This window comes from Carex rostrata, chromosome 13 (genome assembly GCF_964058835.1).
Source record: "Carex rostrata chromosome 13, lpCarRost1.2, whole genome shotgun sequence".
NCBI classification, from domain to species: domain Eukaryota; kingdom Viridiplantae; phylum Streptophyta; class Magnoliopsida; order Poales; family Cyperaceae; genus Carex; species Carex rostrata.
The window spans coordinates 12023527-12046194 of NC_135930.1; the positions used below are offsets into that span (position 1 = coordinate 12023527).

Sequence of the window (22668 nt, forward strand, 5' to 3'; positions counted from 1 at the left end):
TTTAGTAATATTTGTAAATTAGAAAAAAAAATATTATACATATCTTGTGCACCTTATAATTAAGTAAGTTATTTTATTGAACTTAAATATTGATTAATATTTCATTAAATGGTTCAATATAATATTGGTAAAGTTTAAAAAGTTAATAAACGATATATAAAAATGAAATTATAATCTGACCATATCTCATTTCCATAACATAGATATAATTATATTACATTAAAAAAATTGTCAACCCAGCTTTATTTTCTTTTAAAGCGGCAAAGCGGTTTTTCATTTTGACCCCTATCCTATTAATTAAATAAAATTCTAAAAAAAAAGAAAAAATCCTCCGTCTCTCTCTCGTCTCTCTTTCATGGTCCCAAAAAATCGATTGAATCAAACACGGTGCAAATCAAGAGATCTCAATTCGTCACCACGCAAATCCCTACAGCCTAGAGGAGATAAAACCATTGCTCATTACTGACACTGTGTAAGTCATACTGTCTTTTCTCTTTTGGTGCTCTGTTTTTTTATCTCAATTCGTGAAGTACCCACGTGGCCTTCGTGAGGCCATGGACGGTAAAAGCTGTCAACTTTCACCAACTAATTTAAATTCAACAAAAGTTACAAAATGCATCGGTATCTGCTACTTTCCTACGTGGAGGGGACAGACAGCTTGACAGGGACGGCCCTTGCTTTTGTGAAAGAAATTTTGAAATTTTTTTCCAAAGGAATGACACTTTTCTATGAAAAAAAAAAAAAAAAAAAATTTTTGAATACCACGGTGGAGTCAGTTTCGTCACGGAATGACACAGTATGTGTTACTATTTCGTGCCGTGACTTGTTTCTTGTGTGTCGTAATTATTTCTCGACATTCTGGTCATGGCACGGTACGCGAAAGATCCGATCACGATACGGCACGTAATCACACGAGCCACGTATAATTAGGACCGTTATGTATTAATCAAATGATGAATCTTGAATAAATTAACTTAAATTATGAAAAAATAATTAAACGTGAAAAATGTGACCAGTTACATTTGGACACGACACGTGAGTTACAGCGTAACTCGCGTGCCGTGACCACCCTTGATATCTTGGTCACAGCACGGCACGACATGTTTTTTTTTAACTCTAGTTACTAACTAGGTTAGCTATTACCAAAAACCATATTTTTACTAAACCTACTGGCATATTATTTACTAGGCAGTAATAAAATAAGAAAATGTACTGAGAGAGAGGTAAATAAAAGGTTGGAAAAAAAAAAAAACATTTTAGTACATTTTAGTACATAAGCGAGGAGCCTGTATTTTAGTAGTAGCATCTTATCGTAATATATTTACCATCTATTAAATTACTATTTATTTCTGCGGCTGTGGAGCAGCGGTATATCAGAGGATATAAGAATAAATTTGTGTTACTTTAGAAAATACGAATCGAGTCACGACGTTGTGACTTGGGTTACTTATATATTATATTAGTAATGTTTTGAATTAATATTAGGTTACGTACTGTGCTGTGGTTAAATTAATTTTTTATATGTTGTATTGCACTTTAATTAAATTTAGAAGAATAATTATGTTAGTCACGCTGTAATTACATGTGACTAGATATATTAGTTTACATTTTGTCAAATTTAACTATTTTTTTTTATAATTTAAGTTAGTTTATTTAAGATTTATTATTCGATAAAGATCTAATGATTCTAATTACATTTGTGAGTCAACGTGACTCACTTGATGTGCCATGACTAGATTTTTCGTGTAACATGAATTGTCGTGTAACACATGTACCGTACGTGTTGTACCGGTGACTTAATTATCCGGTCACGCGCGTCTGTTGTTACTCGCGCCTTTGAAAATAAACCATCCAAATTAATTATCAATGTAATGTTAAATTTAAGAAGGTTTAAATTTTTGGAATCCGTTGGCACACGATTCTTATTGTAAGATTCGAATCGGACGATAAATGGAAAGAAATCCTACGTACGCGCGTACATGACTTTGGTGCATTTTTTGTTACTTGATGCTTGCCATGCATTACGCGCGCATTGTCTCTTGACCACATCAAAAGTTATCACTGTACCTTAATTAATTAATTCCGCCAAAAGCAAATTAATCTTCGTTTCATATAAAACATGCATGCATGCATTTCCAAAAGTTCTCTAAAAATGTAGTTCAATTTTTAGTCATATATATTCTGTTATGGTAAATTAAAGTAGATCATGACTAGATGCATATATGAGAAGGAATATATAGTTTTTGTATATTAATTATTTTAAGTCCGGTTTTTTTGTCAGGCTAATTAATTACGTACGTACTTCTGGAAATCATTCACAAATAATGTGACGCCACGTGTATAAATTATGTTTTAAAAAATCTGGACAAGTATGAATTCTGTTTAAAAAATATATATAAAAATCTTATTCATTGTAATGTTTTTTTAGCAGAGTTTACATGCATATATGCATGTCATTAATCGATCAATTGGCAAAGTTTCACTTCATCTATCTCTCTCTAAATTGTGTAACTTCTTGTCTTGAGATTCATTTTTATTGGATTAAATGAGGGAATCAGGGTCGGTCTGACTGATCGATGCTTGGTCGGAGTAGTTCGAGATCAATTCCCACCAATAACTTTAAGATTTGTGTGGATCAAGTGCACATGAATTGATGCAGATTGATCGAACGATTTTAATCGAACATCAGACTAAATTTGCATACTCCACAAAGGCAATTATTTTCTTTAATCATACATTCCAAATTATTTTTATGTTTCCGCATTTTATATCCTTTTGTTTTTTTTAATTTCTATGTATATTTATTTTCTCCCCACGGGGAGGTTTGTTGGGGGTGGTCCTAGCTTGCAAATTAAGTTGCACTTACCTATCATGGATATAATAAATATATATTCCTCATCATATTTCCACGCAGGATTTGCACAAATGACATAAGATGCTTTCAACTGTCTTATCAGAAAGAAAAAAAGATGAACAAATTAAAGTAGAAAAAGAATTTACTGTTCCATTCCCTGCTAAAGTGCTAATGCTATGATTAGTAGTGTAGCATGGTATCCCTTATTAATTAATTGAGCTCAGTCAGCTTTGTGAGGAACCCGAACCTCCTCGGATCCAGGAAAAACGCCAGTCGATCTCCATCATGCATGTAATTATAATTATAAGGGTCGGATCCTCTGCATGCAGCACCCCACTGTTTGTCTGTTTGTCTGTTTGAGTTTCAATCCGGATCGTCCGATCAGAATCAGGACCAAGCCCAAGCCTGTAATTAATGCACATAACTCTTTAAAATTCTTGTCAATGTATAACGTACGAACGGACCAGATTCAATTCAATTCAAACTCAAAGGAATTAAGAAGTGCTTTAGTAGTTTAGGTGATCTCAACACGTAAGGTAGGCAAAAATTAGAGAGAGATCAAAGGGAATTAATTAACTACTTTATTTACCTATTAGTGGCATCTTGTTCTTGTCTCTTGCTATATATTTACCTTTATAACTACCTCAGCACAAAGGCCACGTGTGTACCATTCACTCCTGTTCTACTTCTGTACCAAACATATATCACCCCTGTTCTTGTTTCCTCTTTACAGTTTTATTCCACCATTTCTTGTTCCATTGCTTTCTCCATGGGTTCATCCAAACAAACACCAACACTACTACACCAGCCTCTACTTTCCAAACAGCAAAACCGCGACATCTTCAACCATTTTGAGCACGCAAATTACTGGAGTCGACTCACATTTCGGTGGTTAAATCCAGTTTTCGAAAAGGGAAGCCATCAGAGGCTTGAATTATATCACATTCCATTAGTTCCTACAACCGAAACAGCTGAGAATTCATTTGCACTGCTTCAGGAGTCGCTCAGGAAACAGAAGAAGGAGGCGTCTCCGGTGCTTTCACGAGCAATTATACATGCAATTTGGAAACCATTAATCATAAATGCGTTCTATGCAGGTAAATATCAAATATATTTAGTTTATACTAATTTGTACATTATCTTCATCTTTTTCATGAAACTATATATACTTATTTATACTCAGTCACTTGCAATTGAATTTTGTACCTAGGATTGAATACCGGGTCTTCATATTTTGGTCCCTTCTTGATCACCAACTTTGTCGAACTTCTCTCCGACAGAGACATGAATACCCGAAAAAACTATGGGTACATTCTTGCATGCCTCTTCTTTGTTGCAAAAACAGTTGAGACTCTTTCTCAGAGGCAGTGGTACTTTGGTGCACGTAGAATCGGCATCTTGGTGCGCTCTTCGCTTATAGTGTCAATCTACAATAAGTCTCTTTCACTTAAGAACTCAGGCAGCAGCACCGGCAAAATCATAAATCTTCTTGATGTAGATATAGAGAGAATAGGAGACTTCTTTTGGTACATACATGGAATTTGGCTCCTTCCTTTTCAAATTTTTCTGGCGCTTGCAATTCTTTACCGAAGTCTCGGTGCCGCAGCATCCCTAGCCACACTGCTCACGACCGTTCTTGTCATGATAAGCAACACTCCATTAGCAAATTCACAAGAGAAACTCAATTCAAAGATAATGGAGGCGAAAGATTCACGGATCAAGGCTACAGCCGAGGCGTTAAAATCAATGAGAATCTTGAAACTGCACTCATGGGAGAGTGCATATTTAGATAAACTTCTTAAACTGAGAGATACCGAGAGGAATTATCTTAAGAAGTATCTCTACACTTGCTCGGCAATTGCATTTCTCTTCTGGGCATCTCCTACCCTGGTTTCTGTCGCTGCCTTTGGTGTTTGCATACTGGTACAGAAGCCACTAACCGCTGGTACAGTGTTGTCAGCTCTAGCCACATTTCGAATTCTTCAAGACCCGATATATAATCTTCCCGAATTGGTTTCCATGATGACACAAACCAAGGTGTCAATTGACCGGATTCAAGCGGTCATGAGCGAAAACGATCAGAAAAAACCGAGCTGCACAGCCAATATAATCAAAGATGAAAACATTGCAATAGTGATTGAAGCGGGCGAATACATGTGGGAGGCTGATTCAAGTCTCAACAAAACAACACTCAAAATTGACAAGAAAATAAGCATCATGAGAGGAGAAAAGGTGGCTGTGTGCGGCCCGGTGGGGTCGGGAAAAACAAGTCTCCTCTGCAGCATAATTGGAGAGATTCCGAGAATAACAGGTGTAGCTGGAAGGGTTTACGGGTCACGGGCATATGCCCCGCAATCTGCCTGGATCCAAACCGGCACGATACAGGAGAATATTCTGTTTGGGAAGGAGATGGATAGGGAATTGTATGAGGAGGTGTTAGAAGCATGTGGGTTGGATACTGATGTAAGACAGTGGGGTAAAGGCGATCTGACAGTAGTAGGGGAAAGAGGTGTCAATCTAAGCGGGGGCCAGAAACAGAGAATCCAGTTAGCCCGGGCCCTGTACAACGGTGCTGATGTGTACCTGTTAGATGATCCTTTCAGCGCCGTCGATGCACACACCGGAGCTCACCTTTTCAAGGTATTAATTGCAAATTTTCAATCTAGCTGCTAAAAGACAGAAGCAACCCAAAATATTAAATTGGAAATTAATTAACAACTTTTGGTTTTAATGAGTTTTAATTAGCATGCCTTCAGAATCTTTGCCACTTGACAAAAAGATATTGTACTTCAAAGTTCAAACTGATTCTCTTTCTATTGGTTCCCGTAAATTAGAACATCATAAATTAATTAATACGAACTTCCACTACACTTTTGTTTATTATAACTTAAATTATTTATTAATTCTTTAAGTGAGGGGAATTGGTGCCACCTCACCAACTGAAAGAATCATTGTCATAATAAACAAATATGATCAGGAATTGCCAGATCAATTGTTGTATTGATTTGATGACTTGTAGTTAGTCATTTTTCGTATGAACAAATAAAGATGATTACTTGTTAAATATTCAGAATAGTTTATTTGAAGTGGGCCTCACTTCCCTTTTGTGGTTGCAGAATTCTTTTTGCTAATTTCTCTCCTCCTCTGTTGTGTTGTTATCTAGCATCTCATAAACAATTTTGACATTTTAAACAATTTAAGGTGTGCAGCACTGCTCCACTAGATAGATGGAAATTTAATATATATATATAATAAACAGTCATGGTGATTGATCAATGATCAGTAAGCAAGTCCAGTTCTTTTCTGGTCATTGCTTCATTGATAGGAATAACATTGGAAGTCAAAATTATTATAACAATTAAAGGGGTAGTATTTCGTAAGCAACCCCCCCGGTCAATACTGGTACAATTTTTGCATTATTTTCATAATCAAATCTAAAATTGCAACCCTGATGATATGAGCATTGAGCTGCTCACAAGATCTGTGCATTATTTTGATATTCCCCTTGATAATCTATGAATCTTGCATAAAAAATTACAGTGAAGAGCAATTGCATGGTAATTTTTTGTTTATTAACTATTTAGATTTGTTGAACTCCATTTTAATTATTTGACATGCAGGAGTGTTTAATGGGTCTAATGTCAAGTAAGACTGTTGTTTATGTGACCCATCAACTTGAGTTTTTGAGAGCTGCTGATCTTGTTCTGGTAACAGTTTAATGATTTCTCTGCTTCCTTTTTTCAAATTAGTCCAAATTCAATCCTTCTTCTATAGTTTTTTCACATTATTTTTCTGAGTACTGGAGATTAATTGAAAGGAGCTTATATGGTGGGGAGAATAGTACCATACAGTATACAAGATATACTTTTTAAGTATTTCTATCTGAAAATTTGTAAACTTGGAATTTAAACAGGTAATGAAAGATGGGAGGATTGTTCAATCAGGTAAGTACGAAGATCTCATTTCAGAAGATGAAGGAGAGCTTGCGAAACAAATGGCTGCGCATGAACAATCACTCACCCAATTAGCTCCAACCAAAAATCACAGGCTATCAATAGCAAGGTATTCAAAAAAGAAAATTGAACTCGACCCAATCCAACCGAGTTATCCCATGCCCATTTCGGATCTCGTTGACACCTCATGCGAGGAAGAGAGGGAATCTGGACGCGTCAAATGGAGCGTATACCACACGTTTATCACTTCAGCATATCGAGGTGCTCTTATCCCTGTTATGCTGCTTTGTCATATATTGTTTCAAGCATTACAAATGGGAAGCAACTATTGGATTGCCTTTGCAAGTGAGAGGGAGAGAGTTTCCCATCAGGTGACTAAAGTGAAGCTCATAGGGATTTTTGCACTACTATCTGCTGGGAGCTCTGCTTTTATTTTAGTAAGGGCGGTTCTTCTTGCAACAATTGCCATCGAAACAGCACAACAACTTTTTGTTCGCATGATGAAAAGAGTTTTTCGAGCACCGCTCTTTTTTTTCGATCTAACACCTTCAAGTCGGATCCTCAATAGGGTATGTTGGCTGTATAAATTTATATATATTGCCTCTGTATTTATTTGATTGGTATGTTCATGCAAAACTCTGCATATTTCCAACCTGAGCTGGCTGAACTTGACACAATATATAACTGTCTGAAGTAGACAGTGACACGGTCTTTTTACTCTGAAATAGATGTTAGTACAAATACTGCTGCAACATGTGTGTTTACAAATGTTTAATTGTTGCAGTGTTCGACAGATCAGGGCATTGTGGATACTGACATACCATACAGAGTAGCTGGGTTAGTATTTGCAGTAATCCAACTACTAAGCATAGTCATTCTCATGTCTCAAGTTGCTTGGCCGGTATTCATTGTTTTTGCCATTGCCCTTGCGATCTCAGCTTGGTACCAGGTAAGGCAATAAACTGCAAAAATTGATGCTATTTTGAATGAAAATCTGTCACTATCTTAAAGACAAAAATCTTTGCTCTCCACTTGAGGAATATATATGTGCTTTAACTTTTAATGTTTTGTTTCATCTAGAACTATTACATAAGTACCGCTAGAGAGCTGGCACGGATGGTAGGCATAAGAAAAGCACCGATTCTACACCACTTCTCAGAGTCAATTGCGGGAAGAGCAACAATCCGCTGCTTCAACCAAGAAGAGAGATTCTTCAAGAAGAGCCTCAAGCTAATTGATGACTACTCCCGCATCACTTTTCATAATTCAGCCACGATGGAGTGGCTTAGTGTCCGGACCAATTTTCTATTCAACATTGTCTTCTTCGTCTTATTGGTCATCTTAGTTTCATTACCAAGGAATGCTGTTGATCCTAGTGAGTACAGATTTTTTTTTTTTAAAAAAGGAAAGTAAATCTTGTTTTGGTGTGGATCATATATATTTTTCTTATTTTAAAGGCACTAACGGACATGATTTCAACAGGTCTTGCGGGGTTGGCAGTAACCTATGGTCTGAGTTTAAATGTGTTGCAAGCTTGGGTGATTTGGAACCTTTGTAATGTGGAGAACAAGATGATCTCAGTTGAGAGAATCCTCCAAATCTCCAATACGCCGAGTGAGGCCCCTTTGGTAGTTGACTTCAGACCGAATGAAAATTGGCCAACAAAAGGAACGATCGAGATAAACAATCTACATGTCAAGTACCGGTCTGATCTTCCCACAGTGCTCAAGGGGATCAGTTGTGTTTTCCCAGGAGGAATGAAAGTTGGGGTGGTAGGCAGAACTGGGAGCGGCAAATCTACACTTATACAAGCTCTGTTTAGAGTAATGGAACCATCAAATGGAAGCATAGTTATTGATGGAGTAGATATATCTCTTATTGGCTTGCACGACCTAAGATCAAAATTGAGTATCATACCACAAGACCCCACATTGTTTCAAGGAACCGTGAGAACAAATCTGGATCCACTGCAACAGTACTCTGATGCAGACATTTGGGAGGTAATTTAGGTGCTTGGAATAATTTGCTTATTTCGCAATAATGAAACTGGTATACGGTAACTAGGTTCGTTAAGAACTGACCAGGTTTCCATTTTTATTTTAGAAAAACAAAAACAAATATTGTTAAAAAAAAATGGTTAGCATGTCCGAGTAAGATTTGTTTTACCAGTATTGTTATTTTGAACATCAGTGTGACCATTATTTTTTTTATGATCAAGGTTTTGTGCAAGTGCCACCTAGAGGAGATTGTAAAAAAAGATGATAGGCGGCTAGATGCACCAGGTACCTTGCCTTCATCTTAACTTCTATTTTAACAAAACCAGATTCTATATTAAGTTCTTATATTTTACCCCGTATACCCTCAATCCAAAAGAAATATAATATAGCTCCCTCTTAATAACTAAAATGTGGGCGACTGAAACGTGCAAATCGATCTCATAAGATCTAAAAGAATAGAAAAAAAAAATCTGCTAAGCTTAACGAAACTGAAGAAAACAACCAATCATGAAATTTGGCAAAAAAATCAAATTGAACTGTTATTTTAGAAAAATAAAAATATCAACAGATTTTGTGTGTTTTTTCCTCTCCCAACATCTATAGTGGTAGAAGAAGGGGGAAACTGGAGTTTGGGGCAGAGACAGCTTATCTGTCTTGCAAGGGCACTGCTAATGAAGAGAAAAATACTAGTTTTGGATGAAGCTACTGCTTCAGTCGATACTGCAACTGACATTTTCATACAAAGGACCATACAGCAGGAAACCGGTAACTCCACAGTAGTTACCATTGCTCATCGCATTCCAACAGTCATTGATAGTGACCTTGTTCTGGTTCTTGAAGCAGGTAAGCAAGGTGTTAACAAACACACTAAACTGTTTTTTTTTTTTTTCCTCATATTAATATGATTAATCCTCAATTAACCACTCACTTGGTCTTGTGATAAGAAAAGGAAAACATCAAGCATTAAATACCACAACTAATTATGGGTTACTGATCTTTCAGTTAAGAGTTGACCACTCAAATGCTAACTCATCTTTCCTGTTGAGTTTTGTAAAGTTTTTGTCCAAATATAACATACAATATTAATTGTACATGCCTGCAAATGTAGAAATATCCCATATGTCCCTATAGATGATAGAATAACGATCATGAATCATGATTCACTTCAGTTGTCTTAGATGATCAAGCATTTATGTAGATTGTAAAGATAGGATCCAGGTGTGCCCTCTCGAAAAAAAAATGAATGAAGGGTTGTATACTACACTGGCTTGTAACATTATATTTCCCAAACACTCACATTTACATTACCCATGGTTCAGAAGTATTTTGTATATCCAGCAAGGTTTCCCACTTGCTCTCAAGCTTTTATTATTTAGAAACCAAATTTGACTTTTCCATAACCTGTTAAAATGCAGGGAAAATATTGGAGTTCAACTCTCCCCGTAATCTACTAGGAGATACTTCCTCAGCATTTTCAAAGTTAGTGATGGAGTATTGGGGAAGATCAAAGGTTGATGGTGATCACAAGCCATATCGTAGTTAACATTTTTACTAAAATTGAGCAGATCACTGCTCTTTTACATTGTAGCCAGTGTAGGAATAGACTAATGACTAATTCAATTAATGGAGAACAGATCAGGAGAGGAATAATGCTAGATAGGTGACTGGTATGGGCAGGACCGTGTGAAAAAGAGAGACTGAGTGCCATATAATAAATAAATAGCTAGAAGAAATGTTCATTCCATTTATGTTAAGAAAAACCAAACAAAACAAAATAAGATTCGGTTGAAAAAATAAGATTCTGTTATGGAGCCAGCATTTATTCAGGACGTCATACCATTGAAATATAGCAAATAAGGTCTCATGCAGCCTTGAGTGTATGGTTAATTATTTAAGGTAAGATAAGAATGAGTTCATGCAGTCCTTGGAAAAAAACTACTTTTGCAAATGTTAACAGCGAAACTGGTTCTAAATATTTAAGTCAGTACTGAAGTTACCAGACATGGCACAGCATTCTTTTGGGTACTTCTCAAGAATTTTTTTGTCAGTGTATTGATGCTTGATCGTCATAACCATTTAAACGACAAAACGAATAATAAAACAAACAGAACTCAATTGCAGACAAAACTTTTGGATTGCTTCATGCCTCCTATGGTATTAATACACTAAAAATGATCTTAATAGGTACTCACTGAAACCAACAAATATATGTCATTGTACATTTGTACATCATGCAAATTGTCAAATGGAAAATTGGCAATAGCACATTATACTGTTTTAAGTCTCCGTCTATGGTAAGGACCATACCATAACCTTCCATTTTTCTTTGTAGTCGTGGTTGTACCACAATGTTACCATCCATTTTTCTTTGGCTTTTAGCCTTGCACTTCCTACTTTGACTCCTCTTTTGCTTCAATCAACGGGAAATAAACAACTTTAAAAAAAAGCACAAAAATATCAAATTAGGTCGACACGTTCTGTCACCTGTTGGGAACCGCACTGCTATTGAAAATAATCTTTTGCTCTAATACACAGAAAATTTTGCTCTAAGTGCAAATTTTCTTAAATGGGAATACATACATGATGAAAAATGTCACTGGACCAAAGTTTTCATATGCGACTTTTCACATTTAATTTTGAATCAGAGCTTAAAGAAATATATGCATACAGAACATGCTCCTAAAATGGTATGGATGCACACACAAGATTTACCAAAACTAGTCATTTTACAAGAGTGTGGTTTTATGAAAGAATTGCCTCCCTGTTGTTCTCTATCCTTTTATTTTCCCTCTGAACAGACCGAAAATCACGTAAATAGCACCAAAAATCTAAATGCACAGGCATAAATAAGCGAAATAAATGGAATTTACAGGGTTGAAGCATGCTTGGCATCCCCCAAGTCAAAAGTCTGCAACAGAAATGGTTAAAACTATGTCATTATGTTGATTTGTTTAATTTATTATATGGAAATTGGAGAGCAAGATGGAATTGATTTTACAGCAAGCTTAGTTGTGCTTCGTCTGGAAATTACCAAATTTATAAAAAAAAAATTGTCTTAAAAGACAGATAAACAAGACGATACCAATTACTCCAATAAGCATGCTGCAGCACTAGCCCTTAATGAACCAAAATACAGTTTGGAATTGGAATATTTGAATTTGATATCTTCATATAATAAGATAAGATTTTGGAGTTGGAAGGAATTTGGCTAGAAACGGTGAAAAAGGTAATCGGTAGCGTAACTGCACAACAGAATTTACACACGTTTTGTAATAAAATACTTTTATTGCGGTATAACCAGTGCCATTCTGAAAGCGCCAGACTGATTACGAGAAATACACAAGGCAGAAAATAAAATACTAATAAATATTGCAGTCTTATGACTAGATCTGAATGGAAATACTCATCTAATTCAGTAACAAGATACCTGGAACTAAAATTGTACTGAATTAATGAGCAAATCCTACTTAAATCTCCATGAGGTAAGGTAGCCTGGTTCTAGTGGGAAGATCATGATTTAAAAGTCAAAAACATGAAATTGACTCAAAAGAAAAAGAGAATGAAAGAAATAAGTAACTTACAGAGATAGACGGAGAGGAGTCGGGAGTACAAAGAGGAGGCAACTCGAAGAGGGAAAGAGGGTACCTCTTATAGACTACGCCAACGTCGAAACAGATGAGACCAGAACTGGGCACATCGACTCTGATCTCAAGCACGGGAAACCAGATAAACAACTCCAGAGCAGAGATGCCCGATATAGACGTGATTTCGCCGTACGATAGTGTCCCAGTGATGGTTCTGTTGTAATGTATGTCGCTATAAAATGTGGCGGTGCAGGGGGGTTCGATGGTAGCTTCGAAACGTCCGGTGGAGGAGTTCACCGTAAAGGATTCGATGCCACGTGGCAGGAGACCCCTCGGGAGGCCGTGCGATTGGAGCGCATCGTAGACGCTAGTGGCGGCGCCAGCGGTGGTGGTGGTGGTGGTGGCGGCGTGTGTTGTTTGCCCGTGAGAGAAAGAGAGGAGCGCCGCGGCTAGTAGGAGAAGTGAGGCGTATGTAGTGAGGAGCATTTTTTTTATCTCAAGACTGAGAATCGGGGATGCAGAGAGAGAGTACGCTTTCAGCGCTTGGCTTGAGCGAATGATTAGAGATGAGATGCCACTTGCCAGTTGAGTTATCTCAAACTTTGCGTGACTTAATGGAAAATCCCAACCGTTTAAATACGTTCTGCACGAATCTCAAAGCACACATAATACTGACCCCTTCCATCACCCCCGAATAGGCACCGGACACGTCGGTCACGCAAAAGTTGAGATATGATACGCACTCACTTGCCAGTTGCCAGAGAGTAAACAGAAAGGAGGACTGAAGCGAGTTGGGATCTGCTAAAGTAACCCAATTTTTTAGTTTAAATCCGGACCGTTAGATTAAAGGGACCCATGCGTTCTATCTGGGCCAAATTGAGCCCGAATTCGAATGGGACGATTATTCTGGGAGGATAGATCATAGATGCCATTGGCATTGCCCATATATATGCAGAAATCAGAATGATGCCAATTTTTCCCTGCTGTCTGCACTCTGCACTAGCCGACGGAAGTGATGACATATTGTTTGTATGTAATTAATCTGTATAATATATCCAATTAATTATTCTTTTTTATTTAAGATTATTGTTTTATTTTGATTTGACATCAAAACCATTGATACATTAAACATTTCCTCAGGAATTCTAATAAAAAATAGAAAGAAAAATTAATGCTCATTGGCGGCGTTGAGAGTCCCTTACGAAAAGAGGAATCTTACACTTTTCTTTGCTTGGTAGTTGGTACCAATACTCTCCGTATTAGAATTGCCATTATAAATTATTATATTTAGAAAGTTTTTAGTAAGAAAACAGAAGTCAAGTACATGGTCGGTATTTACCTTTTTCATTTTTTTTTATTAAGGTCAGTAATTTTAAGGGAGCACCTAGCTATCCCCATGTAACAATATCTCATTTCATCTCCAGTCATTAACTACTTGAATAACTACTAACTATTTAGGGGGACCACTTACTATTTGAGAAACACCTAATATTTGAAATATTTTACAACTGGCGTGTGCAAGTATTCATATATAATGCATCAAGTATTCATTTATAACACATTAAGTATTCATTCCTAAGATATTAAGTATTTAAAAAAAAAAATTGGACACATTTTTAGAGTTGATTTTTTTTCTCCGTTCAATCTAATTAATATTTTTGACAATCGGTGAGAAATTTTACAAATATAAAATCACGGATATTTTCTACATAATTTTATCTTTCAAATGAGATTCGTGATGACAAACTTTTGAGTTGTCCGTTGCACAAGTATTCATACCTCATTGAGAAAGTATTCATCCTTGTCGTGTAAGTACAAATATAAAAACTGGACACATCACTCATCCATCTTTTACACGTTTTTAGAGGTGATTTTTTTTCTCCGTTCAATCTAATCAATATTTCTGACGAATGGTGAGAAATTTAGCAAATCTAAAACCACGAATGATTTCTACATAAATTTTATCTTTCAAATGAGATCTATGATGACATACTTTCAAATTGTCCATTACACAAGTATTCATACATTATTGAGAAAATATTCATCCTCGTAGTGCAAGTGCAAATATAAAAACTTGACACATCACTCATCCATCTTTTATACATTTTTAGAGGTGGTTTTGTTTCTCCGTTCAATCTAACCAATATTTCTGATGATCTGTGAGGAATTTTGCAAATCTAAAACCACGAATATTTTCTACACAATTTTTATCTTTCAAATAAGATCCATGATGACATACTTTCGAGTTGTCTGTTGCACAAGTATTCATATCTCGTCACGGAAGTATTGATACCTCATCGAGAAAGTATTCATCCTCGTCGTGCAAGTATAAATATGTAAACTGGACACATCACTCATCAATCTTTTACACGTTTTTAGAGGTGGTTTTTTCTTCTCCGTTCAATCTAAACAATATTTCTGACGATATGTGAGGAATTTTACAAATCTAAAACCACGAGTGTTTTCTACACAATTTTATCTTTTAAATGAGATCCATGATGATATATTTTTGAGTTGTCTGTTGTACAAGTATTCATCCCTAAGATATCAAGTATTCATACATACACGTTAAAGTATTCATTCGTATACCTCTATTTTTTTTTCAAAACAAAATTATTGAAGTAATGATAACAATATTTCATTAAAGTAATGATAACAATATTATTAAGAAAAAAATAAATTTAATAGAAACTATTCACACTTGTGCATTGATGTGTGAATATTTACATTGTAGAGTATTTTATTTCAACATATTGTTAGATAAATGTATTTTGTTACAAAATTTTTTTAGAATTGATGATATTAATGTGTAATATGGAAAGTATTCATATATCTACATTGAAGTATTCATTCATAAGATATCAAGTATTCATACATACACATTGAAAAATGCATATCCAATATATCAAGTATTCATAACAAAAATATCAAGTATTCATACCTCTATTTTTTTCAAAAATAAAAATTTCTGTCATTTCTTAGTGAAGCCTAATTCACCATTAATGAAGCTTTGTTCTTTGGAAATAACTCGCTATTTGAAAGTTTAGTCTTTGCTAGACGAGCAGTACAATCTTCGATCAAACAAGTATATCAAGTATTCATATCAAACAAATAAAGTATTTACACTGCACAAATTAAACATGTACACCTAATACAACAGAAAGTATATTTTGTCTTATGCCTATTACATCAGGTATTCATATCAAAACTGTCAAGTATTCACACATCAAATATAAAATATGTGTACCTTATAAAACAAAAATACACTAATTTTGAATTCCAAAAAAATACATGAGCAATACAGGTGGCATCAAGACCACATGGAAAATGATGTCTCAAGTTAGTGGCATTATTTTGAACAAATGTGACAAGATGTCTGGTGTTCAACCCGAAAGGTATACATAGAGTTTCAGTACAATGATTAATTGTACCTTTTAAAACCTTGAGTTACTCTCGATTAAGACTGCAAGTGCACAGTCCTGTTTGTATAGTAAAATCAGGTATCGATCCACAGGGACGGTTCTTTTCTAAACTCTTACTCGACTTAGTTAGGTACTAGAAGTGTAAAAGGTTGGGTTTGGTTTGTTTATATTTCCTAATTTCAAGTGACGATTCAATTAACAGTAAATGAAAGCAATTAAAGGTTTTGGTTTTGAACAATGATAAAAGGCGTTCCCAGGGTTTCAGGTTTCATCCCAAACTTTGCCCTCTCTGGACCTGTCATACGACTCGCATCATCTCTGATGCGACCCGTATGACGCGACTCGCATCATCTCTGATGCGGGTCGCTTGGCCCTCGAGCTGAGCTGACATGTGTTCGTATCTAAGTTGATTTCTTGAGCGAGACTTCAACCTGTAGCTCTCACCTACTGGTATCTAACCTAAATTGATTGTCTGGTTTGCCAGAGGTATCCACAACCTTTCGATAATGGAAAGTTCACCTCTCGGCTACTATTGATCTTAGATCTACCTCAAATACTCAATCACAATTGCAAGAAACATCAAGGTCAAAGTACTAGAAGAGATGCTATAGACATCTAACAGTAGACAATCAAGAATCAATCAAGCAATCAAAATCAAACAATCAAATGGATACTCAAACAAAGAATCACACAAGTTCAAACTTAGATCAAAACAACATGCAATTCAAAGACAAAGTTTAGAGACTACATCCTAACCCTAAGAACTAAAGATCTACTCAAACATGGTAAAAGAAAGCATAAAAGAGGGAGAGAATAGGCAGATTATGATGAAGCTCGAAGATCCGAGGTGGATTGGAGAGGATCTTGCAATCTTCTCTTCTTCTCCAAGCAATCTCCACTCTCTCTCTTCTCTCTTGATCTCTGCTCTCTAAGTGATCTGGAATGTGAGGGGGAAAAGCTCCCTTGATTCTGGCACAGGACCTGCTTTTATAGGCAACGGGTCTGACTTGGGGCTTATCGGGTTCAATTTGAATTGGGCGGCAACTTGTGACGCGACTCGCTTTAGGTGAATGCGACTCGCATCATCTGGTCTTCAAGTGAGGAGTGAGGGTCGCATCGCAGGTCGCTCTGGGCTTTGATGCGACCCGCATCATGGGTGATGCGACCCGCATCATGGGTGATGCGACCCGCATCATGGGTGATGCGACCCGCATCATGGGTGATGCGACTCGCATCAAATCTTCCTGAAGTCTGCCATTTGCCTGATTTTGCCCGATTTCGCCTGATTCCTGCAAAGTAAGAACCAAAACATAGCAGTACCACATTCTATGGATATTCAATGTAAAAGGCACTATCTGTTGGTTCAAAACATAGATTTTTGTATGGAAACAAGTCGAAATAATAGGTCTAATAAGGTGATATCATCTGGGTTCAATTTCAGCTCATTTCCTCAAAGCAATCACCAGGTCCTCATTCGGCTCCTCTGAATTGCACTTGATACATATAATTCATATCACTAAATTCCTTGATGACCATACCTATTGTTAACAAATAAGATAATAATAGGTGAGGGGTTTAACCATAAGCATCATATCAGGTGAAAATTTCTGGTACATATGAACCCCTACCAATTTTTACCAATATTATTTCCACAACGTGTGGTAGTTGTACCAATTAAATTTATTTACAGCTCAAGGATGAATAGGGACTCCGTATTTCTGACATAAATTGTATAACAATCTGCATCACTAGGAACAATTTCATAATTGTACTTGTACAAATTGTTTTCAAATTATATTACAAATATCAATAGTAACGCAAAGTGCGAAAAATGGAAGTATGAACAGCCAATATGAAAATCGTCTAAATTGAACACTAAATAATTCATCCATAACTAAATATCAAATTACATGAATCTAAAGTGTACAACACCGCTAATCAAAGGATGAGCTACAAATTGTTTTTTCTAAAAGAAGCGTGAAATTCATATTCTCATCGGATTCAAATCTTGAAATTCAAATGAAATTGCTTTCACAGAATATCTCCTCTTCTATGTCAAATAATTTCAAACTTATCAGGCTATAGTGTCTTAGGGTTACCATTAATTATAATAAAATGAGATATAAGTACCTAAAACTCTAAGTAATCCTTGTAATAAAAAATAAGAATTTGAACTTAACATTAGCTATTAACGAGCAGCTATATTCAAACCAAACCTATGTGGCTTCATGCGTGATGCTCTTACTACGTCTCAATCGGCGAGAGTTGCAGTGCCGAATAAAATTGGCGATCAATTGCTATTGATTTCGAGCACTTTCTTCTTCTCTGATTTAAGGAAGGCCCGTGTGGTTATGGATTTCCCTTGCAAACAAAATGACCATTCCTACCCTTGCCTTATGAGATTGGTCCCAGGAACCATTTACCAGTATCAATATCTTTTAAATATGTTTAGTAAACCAGACTGGGGCAATTTTAACAATTATGATAAGAAAATTTAAGAATCACTACCTTTTTGCTTGACAATAGGGCTCTTGTGATACTATTTTTGTCATATATTTCGGATCCCTTGCGTTACCTCGGAGGGGTCGTTATCTCGCCAAATTGGCACAGTAAAAAGACATATTAGTTACTTATATTAATTCACCAAATGGAGAATGAGGTCAAGAACCCTAAGTGAAAGTAAAATCCATACCTGATGAGAAATCAGAGGAGGAATATTAAGCCATCCGAACTAAATCTCTGATCACGAGATATCTAATCTGTTGAGAGGTAAAATTAAGTGAGCTTGGTTCGAGTTTTCAAGTAATTGAAGAAGAACTTTTGCCTAATTGTCTGATCGGAGGAGATGGAGGGTTAAATTTACCTAATCGCCTGATCAGAGGCGGAGGAGGAAGAACTTTAGTCTAATCACCTAATCGCTTGATCGGAGGCGAGGTGACAGAAATGATTTGAGTTGAAATTAGGTGAGAGAGAGAGATTCTGAAAAGAGGATCTGACTTTGTGAAGAAAGGCTCCGCCATTGAAGTTTTTTTCTTCTTTCTGGAAGAGGTAAGACGAGGGAGGTACTAGCCAATTTTAGAAAGAGGTAAGAGCCAATTTTAGAAATTAATTAAAGTCGTTAAACTTTGACAGTTAGAAAGGTTAATTCATTTCTTTTTTTTTTTGAAAAGCATGGTAGTAGCTACCAGCATAAAAAAATAAAAAATAAATAAATAGTCCCTATAGTCCCATGCAGCTCAAGCACGCAGACAAATCATTCTCTATATCTCAACGTGCTGCTAATTCATTTCAGGGGATGAAATGGGGAATGGTAAGAGGGGATATTATAATTACTCTAATTTTAAATACCAACTAACAAATTTCATTGATAAAAAAACGTAATTACAATGAGTCAAATGATTTCTAAATTAACTCTTTTATTCTCATAAAATCTTCTAAACTAATTTAGTATTCTAATTCTCATCTCGCTCCACAACCGGATTTGTTTCTTTCACCGCCGCCGCACTCCGACGACAATTGGATCTATTTACCACTGCACTCCAATTGAGATGTTGATCACCACAATACTTTAATTGTCATCTCGCTCCACGATCGAATCTGCTTCTTCGACCGCCGTCGCACTCTGATAACGGCAGTATCTACTCACTATCGCTCTCTAATCGAGATAAGGACTCTATGCTCTAAATTCTCAGCTCTGATCGGCTCCGGTTCCTCCCCTTCTCTCATTCTCCTCTTTGCTCGAGAAGGTAAAACTGAAAAGAGAGGGGATGTATTGTGTGGGAGATAAATACTACAACAAGTTGTAAATTTTTATCTAACTTAAAATCCACAGGACTTATTTTTTGGACTTCGAAATATAAATTTGTGTTATAGAAAACAAATGAATTAGTCTTTATAAGATATAGAATTCTTATAATTTTCAAAAATGAGATAAATATTTTTTTTCAATTGAACAACCAATGGTTATATTCAATTAGACTGTGTTCCAGACGGAATACGCAGAGGGAGGGGAAGGCAAATTCACTGTGCAAAGGTGAGAGCTCGTTAGACCGGATCTGACCGAGCGAGTTCACTTGCTTCAGAATGATAGAATCAAGAAGGGAGCGAAAGGGAGAAAATATTGTTCATAGGTGATTGAAGGTGAGCTTCGTGTTCAATTTTGGCGAAGTTGTTCGCATCCAAATTGAGACGTACATATTACTGTTCGGAGGGGAGCTTCCAATCCCGTCTTCTCTCTTCTCCTCCCTTTAATGAGATTTTACCCTGTATTTGTAGAACACAACCTTAAAGGTGACCAATAACCAAAACAATAGTTCGGTCCCATTCATTTTCAAAATTTACCACATCAGTAGTTAAAAAAAAAATAAAAAAAATAAAAGGACATGTCGCAAATTAATAATTCGATCCCAATAAGTTTCGATCTCATTAATAAGATTTAAAAAAAAAAAAAAAAAGCTTCTTATCGTTCACACAATTGTTTAGATTCTCGATTTTCCAAAGTAGGAAAGGACAAAGACCCTCTTTCTTTACCCATTTTTTTCCTTTGTTGCAACAACATAAACAAACGTTGTTCGCTTAAATCTTACTCTACATGTTCACTAAAATCTAGGAAAGCAACAAAACATGCAAATAAGTACAACTCCATTATGAAGAAATTAAACTCCACAGGTTATAAAGTGATATGTATGAGCATCCAAAATCTGACTAAAATCTAGCAAGTCAATACATCTCTCTCCTTCACACGTGTGTTCATTCCTCCCCATCATCTGCCATCGGAACAAAATATCTGACCCTCTTAAGAATTGCCGCTTTCAGCCAGATTATTATTCCGAATAAGATAAAAAGATTACCATTTTTTTTCTTTTTCTTTTTAAATAAATTGTTTCGACGGTGAACTGGAATATTCCCAGAATGTGTTCTGAATTCATTGATAGTACACTACTAGAGTTCTTTTCGAATTTGTGGAAACGTGAAAACTGAATAATATATTGCAACATGAGAAGGACCAATGTAAAAAATTAATAAATACAGGGTCTCGTCTCGTGTACAATGCCGGGGAAATTATGATCCTCAGATAGAATTTGTGGCCCTCGAGCGCTGAGCACCAACCCACCAAGGCACCAAGGCATCGGTCACCGTAGAGCACTGAAGCACTGTGGAATGTCAATAATACCCTCGTTCCTTCAACACTGCAAAAATGACGCCACCACAAACTCTAAAATACCCAAGGGATAGATCCGTCATTTGCACTTTTATTCCAGGGAAATATCAAATATCAATCACCTCTTTTTAACAGCAAAGCAAGACCAGATCTCTGCACTCCCTACACGCAGTTTACTTTACTTCTTCTCTTTCTCCAATGGCGCTTAGGATCTCTCTCTCCTCTTCCCCATCTCTCCATCCTACTCCCTCGGGGAGGAATTATTCTCCCACGTCATCCCTGGTACCAACCCGGTGCGTTGATTGGTCCAGTAACAAGAGAAGAGTAGCGAGCGCAATCTCCAAGGAGATAAGGAAGGAATCCATTGTGACGGTGAGGTGTAGCTTAGAGGCCACACAGGAGGAGGCAGCAGCAGCAGCAGTGGCTGTGGCTGTGGCTGTAGAGGGTCAGGTTACTGAGGTATCCAAGGATACATTCTGGCCAATTGTCAATGCTGCTGGAGATAAGGTTGTTGTTCTTGATATGTACACCCAATGGTAATACTATTTTTTCTTCACCCTTTTTTAAAAGGTTACAAATTATCAGTACTTGAGCTAACTTTAATGTGCATTTGTTAAATTGCGGTAAATTTCAATTTCCTCCAATTTATTCTTCTAATAGCAATAAATAAATTATATGAAAATATATATATAGGTGTGGTCCGTGTAAGATTATAGCACCAAAATACCAAGAGTTGTCGGAGAAGTACCTTGATGTTGTGTTCCTCAAACTTGACTGTAATCAGGATAACAAGGTATTTTTTATTTATTTATTTATTCGTTTTCTCTTTTAAATTATTTAATTTGACCGAATTCGGTTATATAATTGCCTAATTTATAATATGCTTCTTTCTCTTGCAGCCTCTTGCAAAAGAGTTAGGTATCAGAGTTGTACCAACGTTCAAAATTCTCAAGGAGGGAAAGGTAATAAAGGAGGTTACAGGGGCAAAATTTGATGATTTGAAATTCGCAATTGATACCGCAAAATCGACTTGATATACCTACATTGTTTCATCAAATCAATCCATAACGATGTTCTCTTTTTAAAAAGTTAGTTGATGTAAGGCGCTTAATAAGAATAATCATTTCTGAAGGGTTCTTATTGTAAATGAAATTTAGTTGATGTTCTCTCCTAGCTTTCCCTTCTTTGTACCTTGTTACTCTATTTAATCCAGCAGTACTCTCATTGTAACTGCAGCCCATTCGAATGCAATCCTCTATATTCATTATTCAGCCCAAGTTACGAGTTTCTAGCATACTGCTTTGACTGACGCTGACAGACCTGACCTTGCACGCTCAGTCTAATTTCCGGATGTGTTTAGATTCCTCCAACTCGTAACACTTCTTTGAACTCACAAACACTTATTGTTCTATGTATATTCTAACTGCCTTTCAGGTAATAAAGGAGGTTAGAGGGGCCAAATTTGATGATTTGGTAGTTGCAGTTGACACCGCAAAATCGAGTTAGATATACCGGACATTCTTTCATCAAATCAATTCATAATGATGTTCTCTTATGAATTTTAGTGGATGTAACACGCTTAATTACAATACTCATTTCTGAAGGGTTCTTATTGTAAATAAATTCATGCTTGTGCTCTATTTTCCCGTTTCTTCTAGTTGCGGCATGCATAATGATATACAGTTATTGTTGTTTCA

At 36.3% G+C, this 22668-nt stretch overlaps 3 protein-coding genes across 4 annotated transcripts; 2 read left to right on the forward strand and 1 right to left on the reverse strand.

The window, feature by feature from the left end:
* The first annotated feature begins 3364 nt into the window (after positions 1-3364).
* Positions 3365-10601, forward strand: LOC144564190 (putative ABC transporter C family member 15). Its single transcript, XM_078313737.1, has 10 exons — positions 3365-3951; positions 4065-5494; positions 6475-6561; positions 6768-7376; positions 7592-7756; positions 7888-8182; positions 8290-8807; positions 9026-9089; positions 9408-9647; positions 10220-10601. Exons 1-10 carry the CDS (start codon positions 3624-3626, stop codon positions 10345-10347), a joined length of 3864 nt encoding a protein of 1287 aa, XP_078169863.1. The 5' UTR covers positions 3365-3623; the 3' UTR covers positions 10348-10601.
* A 492-nt stretch (positions 10602-11093) lies between these two features.
* Positions 11094-12929, reverse strand: LOC144564191 (uncharacterized). Of its 2 annotated transcripts, none has more exons than XM_078313739.1 (2): positions 12386-12929; positions 11094-11238 (listed from the first exon to the last, which is right to left on the reverse strand). In XM_078313739.1, exons 1-2 carry the CDS (start codon positions 12872-12874, stop codon positions 11221-11223), a joined length of 507 nt encoding a protein of 168 aa, XP_078169865.1. In that variant the 5' UTR covers positions 12875-12929; the 3' UTR covers positions 11094-11220. The 2 variants fall into 2 exon arrangements, with proteins under 2 accessions (XP_078169865.1, XP_078169864.1); XM_078313738.1 differs by lacking the exon at positions 11094-11238 and adding an exon at positions 11495-11712 and having other exon boundaries at positions 12386-12923.
* Positions 12930-21093: 8164 nt separating this feature from the next.
* Positions 21094-22668, forward strand: LOC144564088 (thioredoxin F, chloroplastic-like). The gene is made up of 4 exons (XM_078313605.1): positions 21094-21507; positions 21665-21764; positions 21871-21933; positions 22406-22668. The coding sequence occupies exons 1-4, from the start codon at positions 21170-21172 to the stop codon at positions 22475-22477; spliced, it is 573 nt and encodes a 190-aa protein (XP_078169731.1). The 5' UTR covers positions 21094-21169; the 3' UTR covers positions 22478-22668.

Bases quoted from the DNA above. Each gene is read 5' to 3' on its own strand.
- LOC144564190 (XM_078313737.1), top strand. From the start codon at position 3,624: ATGGGTTCATCCAAACAAACACCAACACTACTACACCAGCCTCTACTT. The intron at 3,952-4,064 runs GTAAATATCAAA...TTTTGTACCTAG, and splicing joins CATAAATGCGTTCTATGCAG to GATTGAATACCGGGTCTTCA. The intron at 8,183-8,289 runs GTGAGTACAGAT...TGATTTCAACAG, and splicing joins AAGGAATGCTGTTGATCCTA to GTCTTGCGGGGTTGGCAGTA.
- LOC144564191 (XM_078313738.1), bottom strand. From the start codon at position 12,874: ATGCTCCTCACTACATACGCCTCACTTCTCCTACTAGCCGCGGCGCTC. The intron at 11,713-12,385 runs GTAAGTTACTTA...TTTCTGTTGCAG, and splicing joins ACTCCTCTCCGTCTATCTCT to ACTTTTGACTTGGGGGATGC.
- LOC144564088 (XM_078313605.1), top strand. From the start codon at position 21,170: ATGGCGCTTAGGATCTCTCTCTCCTCTTCCCCATCTCTCCATCCTACT. The intron at 21,508-21,664 runs GTAATACTATTT...ATATATATATAG, and splicing joins CTTGATATGTACACCCAATG to GTGTGGTCCGTGTAAGATTA. The intron at 21,934-22,405 runs GTAATAAAGGAG...ACTGCCTTTCAG, and splicing joins AAATTCTCAAGGAGGGAAAG to GTAATAAAGGAGGTTAGAGG.